The sequence below is a fragment of the Canis lupus genome, chromosome 33 (genome assembly GCF_011100685.1).
Source record: "Canis lupus familiaris isolate Mischka breed German Shepherd chromosome 33, alternate assembly UU_Cfam_GSD_1.0, whole genome shotgun sequence".
NCBI lineage: Eukaryota > Metazoa > Chordata > Mammalia > Carnivora > Canidae > Canis > Canis lupus.
In genome coordinates this window covers 18,818,010-18,830,707 of record NC_049254.1, presented here as the reverse complement: position 1 = coordinate 18,830,707, position 12,698 = coordinate 18,818,010, and the positions used below count along the sequence as shown (strand labels likewise).

General features: G+C 36.1%; 1 protein-coding gene across 3 annotated transcripts in view; it reads right to left on the bottom strand.

Annotated features, from left to right (window-relative positions):
- GRAMD1C (GRAM domain containing 1C) overlaps positions 1-12,698 on the bottom strand; it is an 87,366-nt gene that overhangs the window by 29,465 nt on the left and 45,203 nt on the right. For all 3 annotated transcript variants that reach the window (XM_038582851.1, XM_038582852.1, XM_038582853.1), the window contains 2 exons: positions 5,107-5,225; positions 2,091-2,223 (listed from right to left, as the gene is read on the bottom strand). In XM_038582851.1, coding sequence (XP_038438779.1) covers positions 2,091-2,223; positions 5,107-5,225 — 252 coding nt within the window. The remainder of the gene's footprint in view (positions 1-2,090; positions 2,224-5,106; positions 5,226-12,698) is intronic.

Sequence of the window (12,698 nt, the reverse complement as noted above, 5' to 3'; positions counted from 1 at the left end):
CTAACTAGAGTTAGTTTCCACATATATTTCTTCTGTTGTTTGTAATTAAGATATGGTTCCTATTATAAAAAATACAGACAGATACTTTTAGGAAAAGTAATTGTGTGGTTGGTATCTGAACAATTTTTATTTCTTCGTATTCTTTTCTGTATTTCCTGAATTTTTAGAATGAATATTAATTTTATAATGTAAGAAAGATCTATTTCATCTTAAAAATGTTAAAAAAATGTTATTTTTCCCTTTGTTATTTCCAACTTTCTTGGAAGTAAAAATGAAACAAAGTAAGTGATATATGATATCTGTCGACATCTGAGAATCTCACCATACTGTACTTGAGTGTAAAAAAAAAGAGTGAACTTATATATTACTTATATGCCATAACCTGAAAACATCTATACTAAATGTCAATGAATGTATAATCAACCTTAAAACATTCAAGTCTTCCTCTACATTCCATTCCTTTTCCTTAAAGGAAACATGACAAATTAGAAGCAAGAACCAATGGATTAACTATTCCAAGAGCAGGAACAGAAGACAAAGCCAAGGTGGTTGTAGAAAGACTCAAGATTAGTAGTTTTGAGAATCCAGTCCTCAAAGTCAGGCTTTTGTAAAAGAATCAAGAGATTGCAAGAGATCTCTATCCTGTTACCTCTCTAAAACTGAGTAGTCTGGTTTTCTCCATGAGAACATATGAAGGAATTAGCATCCAGAATCACCTCCCTGTAGTAAATTCCTTAAGGGTCTCTAGATGGAACAGTTTTGCAAGAAATCCACAATACAAAATTAGACTGGGATACATGTATGACAGTTGCCTGAAACAAGTTGATAACTTTTTTAAATTAGGCCTTTTAAATATTCTGCTTCAGTGTTTTCCCAACACTTATTCACAGATGCTGGGAGCTCCATGGGAGAGGGGAGAAAAGGTCCCTTGCTGGCCATATGCAGATTCACCTTCAATTATAATAGCTTACGGTTATTGAATATTTAATGTGTGACAGGGATCATTCAAAGCACCTTCACATGTATTAATTTATTTAATCCTCATTTTAAGAAAAACAATCCTATGGGGTATTACTGTCCTCTTCTTATAGTTGAAAAAAAAAAAAAGCATAGAAATGTTAAGTAAGTAAGTTAACTTCTTTAAGGGCATTCAGGTAGCACGTGGCAGAGGTAGGATTTGAAACCAATGCTCTGCTTTAAACCAAGAAATTCAGCTTTGGCTCAGACTTGCATCTGCAATCTACAGTAGGAGTACTCTCAGCACTCAGAATGTGGTCTCTAAATACCATTCTTTACTAACAAGTATGGTCCCTTAGGAGAATGGCTGATACTAAGTCTGGGATAGTAAGTATACAAAGTGAGCCTAGGACACATTGTTGTGCTAGAAAGAAAGGAACCCATGAAAGATTATTGATCATTTCAAAAAAAAAAAAACACAAACAAAAAAGCCAATCTAAAGGGGCTCCCATTGGCAGAGGAGACAAACTGAGTATTTAAACAAATAAATAAATAATGACTCAAATGATAGAAACTCATTGAAATACATTTTTTTTTAAAAAAAGCAATAGACTTCTAATGATACTTGGAAAAATAAAGGAAGAAACTAAGTAACTATGAATTAACTGAACTATGAATTAATCAAACAGAACTATGAATTAACTAAACATGCCTGCTTTCATAGTCAGCTAAGGAAGCACCTATTGTTACTAAAGCATGCAGTGTGGGGTTCTCATCTCCCCCTTCAAAACAGATTCTTTCTACCACACATACCACTTAATCTGAGAAAAATTCTGCTAACTATGAATTCCTCTATCTTATTATATTTTTAATGATGTATATTCCCTTTATAGACTAATGCTCAGGAAACTGTCTGGTAATTCTGTACCATATCCAGCTCTTAACAAAACCACATATTTTTCCCATATAATCTCTGCTACTTATAGACTTAAAACCTTTCTTCTAAGATAAAGGTGTAGCCTAACATCTTAAATTTTTAAACATTTTGTACAGTGTATTTTTATTTGATCTCACATTATGATTAAAACATGGCAGCATTCAGACGTATTTTAAAAGGGATATCATGCACTAACCCCTTTTGGTGGATTTGCATCAATTGATTCTGCTTCTGAAACCCGATTAACTGCTTCTCGGGTAAAACTGATGGACTTGGAAAATTTTTCATCTCTCTCCCCACAGTCATCCAAGCTACTTCTTCCTGGACTCCTATAGGAAACATGTCATTAAAAAAAATTTTTCATTATAGAAATATAATCAGTCTTCTGTACAAGTAAGTGATTTAGTCTCCCCACTGAGGTCCTCTGCCATTCTATTATAAAGCATTCGACAACAAATGGTTTTTTGTAATGTAACAAATAAGTCCCACTTATAACAAGCCCATCTTCTTAAATCACATGCAAAATGACTTTATTTCTGAAAACAAAATATGAGATTTTTATAAACTTCAGAAACCGTTAAAAAAAATTAACCAAGTACAAGCAGCTGTAACAGCAACTAATGCAATGGATATTACAGTTTGTTTAAATTTCAGTTATGGACCACCACAAAGCTTTGAAAGGTACAGGGTAGATGTTTGAGTTGAATGACAGTCAACACTAGAAGGCAGTTTCAGATCTCCTTCCTTCTGATTCAGTTCCAGCTGATATGGTGAGTCCCTCCCAGAAGGGGGAACTCCTGGTATCTGAGCACAGACCCCATCAATCAGTCCATGCCCACCTTCTTGTTCTTCTCATTCCTAAGGACAAAGTTTAAGGAACAGCTTTCAAATGATCATAGGTATGTGACTACAACAAACGCCCTGGGACCTACTTTTCCTCTCTCAGGGAGGAACATAAAGAAAGGAAAATCTATTAAACATAAAAGGAGTACAACTGATCTAATGTCCAGGTCTCAAATTTATTGAGTAATTATTCCTACATAACCATCGCTACATAGAGACTTAAAGCTTTTCTAAAATAAAGTAGCAGCCTAACATCTTCAGCTATGTTATCCTGAGGAAAGAACACCTCTACTCTACCCCACCCAAATAATACCTAGGTTAGCTGCTAAGTCACTCCTGGCCGGAGGGAATAGCAGGGCTGAGAGGACCAAACTAGAAAAATGGCCCCTCAAGCCTCTCCCAGCAGCTGAGTGTCTGCATGTGAGTATTTTAAGGGTGGGAGTGAGCTGTGGAGAATACAGAAAGAAAAAAGGAGGAGGGAGAGTGATGGAAAGACTAAAAATGAAGACAAAGAAGATAGTAGAGCTGATTAAATAAAGCCTTGAGACAGATACGCTTCTTTTGGTAATGGGAAGAAAGGGAAAAGGAGAAGAGGGAATAAGAATCTGGTCACATCTCTGAGAAAGCAGTCACCAGAAAACAGCAGCTTCTCTGGTGACTTCAAAAACCTGGACCTTAGAGCATATAAAGTATCTGGTCAAAAATATTTATTCTCTTCTTCAAAGACTAGAAACTCCTTCAGTTGGCAGGGAACTTGGAGCCCATCTAATTTAACGGCTTCATTTCAGAGATGAGTCGAGTGAGGATCAGAAAGGCTAACAGATTTGGTTGAGGATGTGCAGCTACTTGGTGGCCAAGTCCAGACTAGAACCCCGATCTTCTTCACCATAATCCAAGGCTCTCTGCATTATGTCAATTGCTTTTCTACCCAGCTCCAGGACCTAAGAGAGACTAGTAAACTTTACAAGAAGAGCAGTACAATGGAAATTTTTAACTTTACAGAAAACTAATAAAATATGTATGAGCAAACATGTAAAAAAGACTAAAATATTGATGCTGGGCTGAAACGATAGAAAGAAGATCAGCATAACTAGAGGCTACCTAAATAAAGGAAAAATTGTGTATATAGTGAGACTTCTGAAAGACTTCCATTTTAAGATTTATTTGCTATAGAATTTTTTTTAAGATTTTATTTATTTATTCATGATAGTCACAGAGAGAGAGAGAGAGAGAGGCAGAGACATAGGCAGAGGGAGAAGCAGGCTCCATGCAGGGAGCTCGACGTGGGATTCGATCCCAGGTCTCCAGGATCGTGCCCTGGGCCAAAGGCAGGCGCTAAACCGCTGCACCACCCAGGGATCCCTATTTGCTATAGAATTTTTAAGTAAGAGTTTTATTAGGATATAATTCACATATCATAAAATTCACCCCCTTTAAAGTGTACAATACAGTGGTTCATAGAGTTGCACAGCCATGATCACCACTATCTATCTAGTTTTAGAACATGTTCATCCCCAAAAAGAAATCCTATACCCGTTAGCAATAACTCCTCATTCTCCCTTCCCCCAAACTCTGGCAAGTACTAATCTACTGTCTGTGTCTATGGATCTACTCATTCTGGTCTCCATCTCATATAATGGAATCATACAACATGTCGTCTTTAGTGACTTACTCCTTTCACTTATAATGACTACTATAGAATTTTAATGTCTTATCATTAGTTGTTTTTATTGCTATGACCTCAATTACCATTGGACAAAAATGCACTTTCACTTGTACAGGTTAATAAAAATGTCTACTCATCTAAATGAATCCCCATCAGTCACAAATCTCTCTCATCTCTGAATTCCTTTATAACATTATCTATTGCTCCTTTTGGCCTTTATCTAATTTTCAACCTCATATTACAATCATTTGCATTCCCCAGAGTACTATCAGCTCCTTTCATCAATATATTCAATATTTACTGAGTGCCAACTACATGTCAAGCACTACACTAGCTTTTTCTTGAGGAAACATTATCTTTGTATCCCTCAAAATACCTACCAGCTAATTGATTTTATTGTTATCTAGATCAGAGACGTCACTAGGTACTTCTCCAGATTCTTAATAAAACGCTTTACTAAAACCACAACTTTAAGCAAATCCTAGATGACACAGTTACAAAACTAACATTTCCTTATATGTCCTGTATTTGTTTACCAATTTAGCAAACTATTCACCACCTTCACTTTTCACTGCATTCTACTGCAAAGAGGTAAATTCCACCCAAGGGTGAATGAATAGAAATTCTAAGTTAGTGAGTGTAAAATGATTCTACATTAATTAATGATTAATAAATTGTGAAATTTCAAGACACTTTGCTCTACCTTGGCTGCACGTTATCCTCAATCGACAGAGACAAGTTTTCCATCTCTTCAGCATTTAAGCCGAGCTCATTGCCATAGTTCTGCTGGAGCAACTGCCAAAATTCCTGTCTGGTCAAGCTCTAAAATGACAGAAAAATTACACTGAGTATCGGAAAATACAGGATTGAATAACACAGTGATTCAAAACATGAATTTTGAAGTCAAAATGACCTGTTGTACAGATTCTAAAGTGGAACTTCGGTAGTTATTTGACCTTTCTAGATGTCAGTTCTCTATATCTATAAAAAAATGGGTTAACAAAACTTATCTGACAGGGCTGACAGTGGGAGTAGACAAAATGCTGATTTTAAAGTGCATAACATAATAACTACTGTAAATGGGAAGTAAGATATTTAAAATGGCCTTTTCATAGAATAGTTTGTTCATGCTATCTGGCAGTCACTAATCTGCAATTTAAATTCTACAATTCAACCAGTCTACCGTGACCACTGCATCAGTAGTCAGAGTTCTAATCATCAATTCAGAACCATCCTCTTACTTCATAATGTATCTGAATATTTTGGCCATTTTAAAAACCTTATATATCAGTAAACTGTAAGTTATATTTTCATAAAGTATAAAAGGCAGCAGGCTAAAATTCGAGTATTTTCTTTGATTTATTTTTAACAAAATCCAGCGTGTTCTTTCTTTGTAGGTATCATAACAACTGATACAAAACACTCATGCATCACATAACAAAACAAAAACAATAATAGTATGATAACCAATGGTCTGATTTTTAGAAACATTTAAGGTGGTTAATACACTAGTAAGCAAGGTAGAGGGAGACAGCATAACACCTGAGGCAACTGTTGGCAAGATTCTTTATCTCTCTCATTCATTCAACAACTATTTATTTAGAACCTACCAAACATGTATCACTGCACTAGAGATGGAAGATAAAAATGATGTACTAGTTAAGCTTCCTGCTCTCAAACAACTTATAATATAGTTGAAGAAACATGAGAGATTTTAAGTTAAATATGATAGACTATAATATTAAGTACTAAAGTACCGATAGAATCACATACTTTAAAAGTCTAAAAGCAAGAAATATTACTGTGGATTAGGGTGATCAGATAAGGCTTCACACTGGAGAGGGTTTTCAGCAGAGCTGAAGGAAGGACATGAATGGGGAAAGTGGAGAAATGATATTTTGGGAGAGGGAAACCAACATACAAATACAGAATAAATAAAGAACATAGGTTAATACTTGCTTTTTAAAAAAGATTTATTTATTTTTATTTTAGAGAGAAAAACACACGCACATGCTTGCGTGGATGGGAGAGGGGCAGAGAGAGAGAAAGAAATAAAATCCTCAAGTGGACTCCCCACTGAGTGTGAAGCCCAACTTGGGGCTCTATCCCAGGACCCTGAAATCATGACCTGAGCCAAAATCAAGAGTCAGTCACTTAACTGACTGAGCCACTCAGGTGCCCCAGGTAATACTTGTTCAGAAGTCAGTTAATAGTTTTGCTATCTAACTGGAGTAAAAAACTTCAGTCAGAAAATAACAGGGATAAAAGACAGGGATATTTAATGGACCTAAAGCATACATATGCCTTAAATCCTTCCCTGATACTCCCCTTGATGAATGCCACTTCTTTTTTCTTTCTCCTTGTTTCTTCTCCCTATTTAGTGGCTATGGAATCTTTGTTACGTTACCCTAGATGACCTTCATTATATTTCATGGAAACTCAAAGAGATTAAGAATAAAATTTCTGCATTACTTTCGAATTTGCCATAGCCAGACTACTAGAATTCCTCAAGAGTAGTTGATGAAAATTCAGATATTATTATCAATACTTCAAAAAATCAAAAATATCCAAACAGTTACCTACAATAAAGTTATTCAAGCTAACTAAAATGTCAAGGCTCTTTGGATCTGAATTACATTAGCCTTGAGTAGTTATTTAAGGCTGATAAGACACTCTCATTGGAAATAATATTTGTCTAATAAACAATAATGTTCTAACATTTTATTATTTAGTATACAGCATTTGTTTGATGACAAAGTCTTTTGAAGACTAGCATCCATAAAAAAAAAATAAAAAGGGTCACTAGCGGTAGTGAAAGTTAAGGAACCACTGTCCTTGATCCTAAAGATATCCCCCACACATTCCTTTTCTGACTCCCACTCCAGAAAAGCATTTGTGATTAGCAATTAGTTCATATTCAATAATTCAATTTTTCAAAGACATTATCTTTTAAATACCTTCAGTTCATAAATGGATGGTTAACTTTATAAAGAGAAACAAGAAATATTTCAATATACTTGTGGAAGATTGACCTTTTATAAAAACTTCTCTGGAATAATAAATATCAAACTATTCCAAAAACGCACTAAGGAAGTAGATAAACTAATGATAAATATTCAGACTGCTTCCTAAGAGTGACAGACATGAAACTTAGACGTAAAATATTAACAAAAACACAATCATACTTGACTACATAAATAAATGTTTAAAATCTATTATCAAATACTATCAAGAAATTAACAGTAAATAGGGTAATATATTTTATCTATTAATTTATACATATAGGACCTTTTATATATAAAGTATATATTTATATATACAAATATGAATATATAAAGTATGTATATATGTAAATTAATGGAAAACACAATAGAACTCATTTAGTCCACCATCTTTTTTTAAATTCACCATCTTATAGATCCGCTCATTTGTTAAAAACAATTTTTTCTACAAAGTTGATCAGAAGTGACAAATACTGTGGTTATAGTCATGCTGAATATTTAAACATTAAAACATATACCCAGACTGATATTCATAATTCTCTGAATAATGATTCTCTAAATAGGTTGTTCTAAAAAACAACCTAAATTTTAAACAAAGACTGACCACCTACCTGCAAACAATGGAGACTCTCCCCAGTTCAGCCTGCAGAGAGTACTTTAACAAAATAAAGATGAACCGAGCAGCAATCAGATAAGACTCAAAAGTCAGAAGATCAATTTCTGGCCCAGAAAGCTTTGTATTCTAAGTATTTTGCAGAGTCTGTATCTGCAGTAGAATTCCAAATATTTCATGACAACTATGTGAAATTACTGCTTCAATCTTCTCTTTTTGTTATGAGAGGCTTTTCCTTATGAAAGACCAGTTCTGGAGTTTAGAGCACATTTGTCACTTCCTGGTCGGTAGTATCAGCACTCTTTCCAAGGTTGCAGGTCAGAATGCACAAGTGGTAGTTAAACCTCACTCTACAGGTTTCTAAGCCACTCCTACTAGAAGAGGATAGGTAAACAGGGTTTTATTTAAAGGGACAGTTCTCAGTTTCTCAATAGAAACCATAAAATGCCAATGAAAATATCTTGCTTGTGCTCACTTACGTAAGATGACTACTGCAATATTATTTCAATCTCATTTTAGAGATTAAATATACTAAAGGTTAATTTTTTTTTCTGCATGCTAACATTCTCTATTCAACTCTGGCAATGTCATCATTACTTCTTCATATGCCATTTCTTCAGTATTGATGTAGCAGCTCCATCAGACTTGTGCATTAATCCTTTACAACTATCACAGATTGTTATTTCTTGAGTATTATAAATTGGAATGGCAGGATATAGCAGGAAGAGCAAGCTATTCAGTCAGATTGAGCCATTCCAATAAGAAGCCGGCACATTATTCATCACTGAAAAGTTTACATCTTCATTACTCAATAGTTCTTTCCTTTAAAAATATGTTTTACTTTCTGCAGAATAATTTCCTGGCAGGGACCTGGTCTGTAATAAACACTACAGAGAGTTTCATCTACCCATTACAATTGATTTCCCTAAAGAAAAATTTTCTAAATGAAAAATAAAGCTTGCCCCAATTTCTACCTAGTTTTTCCATTTAATTTAGTAAGGTGTATAGACAACATCAAATGCTACTCAATGAACTGCAAAGATATCTTTTTGGGGGGTTGCTAAAACCTAATCATCTTATGCAATAGCAGAATGAGGGACCAGAACACTGGAGAATACCCCTCCCTCAAACTGAAGAAGGCACATATGGGGGCTAGAGTCACTGTCTAAAAATTAGTGCTTTTGACATATTATGGTAGTTCTCACAGACTGAAACTATAGTAGAGATCCTTATCTACTATGGTAACCAAATTGCTATGAGAAAAATACACATTAGCTATACTGGAAATGATTTTACATACTTCTGCTAAATATAAAATTCCCTATAGTAAATGATGAGTATATAGCAAATTTAGTACTAAATTTAAGGGGGGAGGTAGAACCCAAGAGTGAGCCCCAAGAAAGCCTGGCATGCAAAAGGCTAACTAGAAGAGGAGTGTACAACAAAAACAGAATGAGGGAAATACCAGAAAGCTAAGAGGGAAGTCCAGAAAGAATGATGTCATGGAAATCAAGAGAAGAAGGTGCTTCAAAACGGAGGGAGTGTATAGTAGAGTGGAATGTTGCTGACAGATCAAGTACAAGCAACACAGAGATGGCAAGTACAAGTGTCCCAAGGAGTGAAGCAGCCTGGCAAACCAGCTCACCATGACTAGTACTGGTGGTGGGGAAAGGAGGAGAAGGCGTCAGTGGGGAAGGGGAAGCAGCCAGAGCATCAGGAGCCTCATATGCCCTGCGGAAGAACATGGAGTTTACACTGTTAAAATATAAAAAGCTACCTACTAGTTTCACGCAGAAAAGTAAAAAGTCCAAAACTGTATTTTTGAAAGATACACCTTTAAAACTATTATCACTTTGGTAACAGATTACAGTGTTAACAAAAAGATCATTCAGAGATTATTGTAGTGGTTCAAGCTAGTTAGTGAAAAACATGACATGGTTGGAAAAGAAGAGGTAAGGCGCAAGGACATATCCAGGTTTCTGGCTTCCTTCCAGATAGAAGGAGGTACACTTCACTGACCAAAGGAAAATAGGTAGAGGAGCTCTACTAATCAAAAAGATAAAAAAGAGGGAACACTATAAGAATACAAACTTCTCCATCACCAGGCTATTATATGGAAAATGTGACTAAAATAGTGATTTTACATTTATTTTTTCCAGGTAGGTCTGAATGTTGCACTACTGGAAAACTTCTAGATTTCCAAGTCATTCCAAAAGAAGTGAGATCACTGGGGAGAGGCACAAGAAAGAATAAGGGGATTTGATAAGGGTGAGGAGTCTGCAGGAGAAGGCTGGATAACACTCTGTCAAAAGGTTTCAGAATTGACATTAACTTCGTAAAGTGACCCCTTTTGTGAGAATGCCCTCAGCATGCCAGCGCCCTGGAGCTGCACTCAGAGCGGCTGACTGTAACAAGCCACACTCACAGACTGCATACATATATTCACTCAGTGGTAAACAGGCTAATGCACAATAGGGGGACAGTCCTTTCTAATCACCAGAAATCTTTCCTTCTGCCACACTGGGTGCCTCAACATCTATCTTGGCAGTCAGGTATTAGTAATCAGAAATTTGCATGATAAGCATGCAATCAGAGCAAAGGTGGACAGTTTTCAAGGTCCAACTGTGATGTTGGTGTGGCCTGATGATTCATCTCTGTGACTATTTTTCTGTCCTAAGTCCTAAGTTCTTGGCCTATGTCCAGCCAAGTCCCTTTCAGACTGATGTATTCTTTCTTTATATATACTAACACAATCAATCAACTGTTTTATTTTTTATGTTTTTTACATATTTATATATATATATATGTATTTTATTGGAGTTCGATTTCAATTTGCCAACATATAGTATAACACCCAGTGCTCATCCCATCAAGTGCCCTCCTCAGTGCCCGTCAAACCAACTATTTTAAACCCATTTTTTTCCCCAATGCACCTGAGCAACAGGACAGCCTTTTGTCATTCTCCTATTAGCAATTCCCAAAACAGAAGCTGGAATGACAGGCATCATAATTTGGAGAGGAAGGGTCGGTATACATCTGAAGAGCTCCTCTCATCACTACATCCCTAATTCTGACACATGCCCCTCCTTCTGCCCTTAAGGAGTAAATTTGAAAGCTATTCTTTTTAAGCCTTAGAATTTAAAATGCTGCAGACTTTTGCTCTCAAGAGGCCTTTGATTTAAATAACCACTCTCTAAGTATCCTCAGGGCACCTCAGGGGCTTAGTTGGTTAATGCTCCACTCTTGATTTTGACTTAGGTCTTGATCTCAGGGTCATGAGATTGAGCCCCAGGATGGGCTCTACTCATAGCATGGAGCCTGCTTAGAATTCTTTCTCTCACCCTCTCCCTCTGCCCCTCTCCCCACCCTCACACACACACACTCTCTCTCTCTCTCTAGAAAAAATAACAATAATTACTCTCAAATGTACTCATTTTTTTTTCAAATGTACTCTTAAATTTGCATGGAGAGCTAGCTTCATAGCAGCCCCCATGTACTGGCAACAGTGACCATTATTATCTGAGGAAAAAAAATAGTCAAAAAGAGCATTTTGATTCTATGCACATCCTGTCTGTATTGTATCAATAATCCTAAATCCAATAATATGATAGTATCACTGGGAAAATGAAAGGATTAAGATTTGAGCCTTAAACAAAAAAACTTTTAAGTTTTTTTTTTAATTTTTATTTATTTATGATAGTCACAGAGAGAGAGAGAGAGAGAGAGAGGCAGAGAGGCAGAGACACAGTCAGAGGGAGAAGTGGGCTCCATGCACCGGGAGCCCGACGTGGGATTCGATCCCGGGTCTCCAGGATCGCGCCCTGGGCCAAAGGCAGGCGCCAAACCGCTGTGTCACCCAGGGATCCCAACTTTTAAGTTTTAAGCCTTGTTAAAAGGAATCATATATAATCCTGTTTTCTTAACAATTCAAGTATACAGAAAATAACATTCCTTTGGCAACTGAGGAATCTTTAGTGTTTCAAGATAATCATTTGTTCTTAACTCAAGAAACTGAGTTAAATGAACAACTTAGGGCATACCTTGAATGATGTTTCTGTAACTAAATGCCTGTGTTTTCTCCCCATCATTTTGCATTTTCCTTGAGCAGAGAATTGAAAAAGTGTTGTTACTTAAATGTAATGATTATCTGGAGTCTAAATCATTGAGGTTTTACTAAATTGAGTCAAAAAGTATTTATTGAGCATCAGATATTTATAATATAACCCTATAACTTATTGTCCACTTTTGAGAATAAAGGGCACTATTGACAGAGTGCCAGATGATAGTGGGTAAATAAAGATGTATGGCAAACCAGCTATACAGTAAACACTGCACTTGTCACTGGACATAAAACAATGAACAAGACAGACATGATCCTTATCTTCAAGATGTTTATAGTCAAGCAAGGAGAACAAAGAATTATAAGTGTAATGAATATTACAGAGGAAAAGTGCAAGATGTTATATAGAAAGGTGAAGGAGGGATCCCTGGGTGGCGCAGTGGTTTAGCGTCTGCCTTTGGCCCAGGGCACGATCCTGGAGACCCGGGATCGAATCCCACGTCGGGCTCCCGGTGCATGGAGCCTGCTTCTCCCTCTGCCTGTGTCTCTGACTCTCTCTTTCTCTCTCACTGTGTGCCTATCATAAATAAATAATAAAATAAAATAAATAAAATAAAATA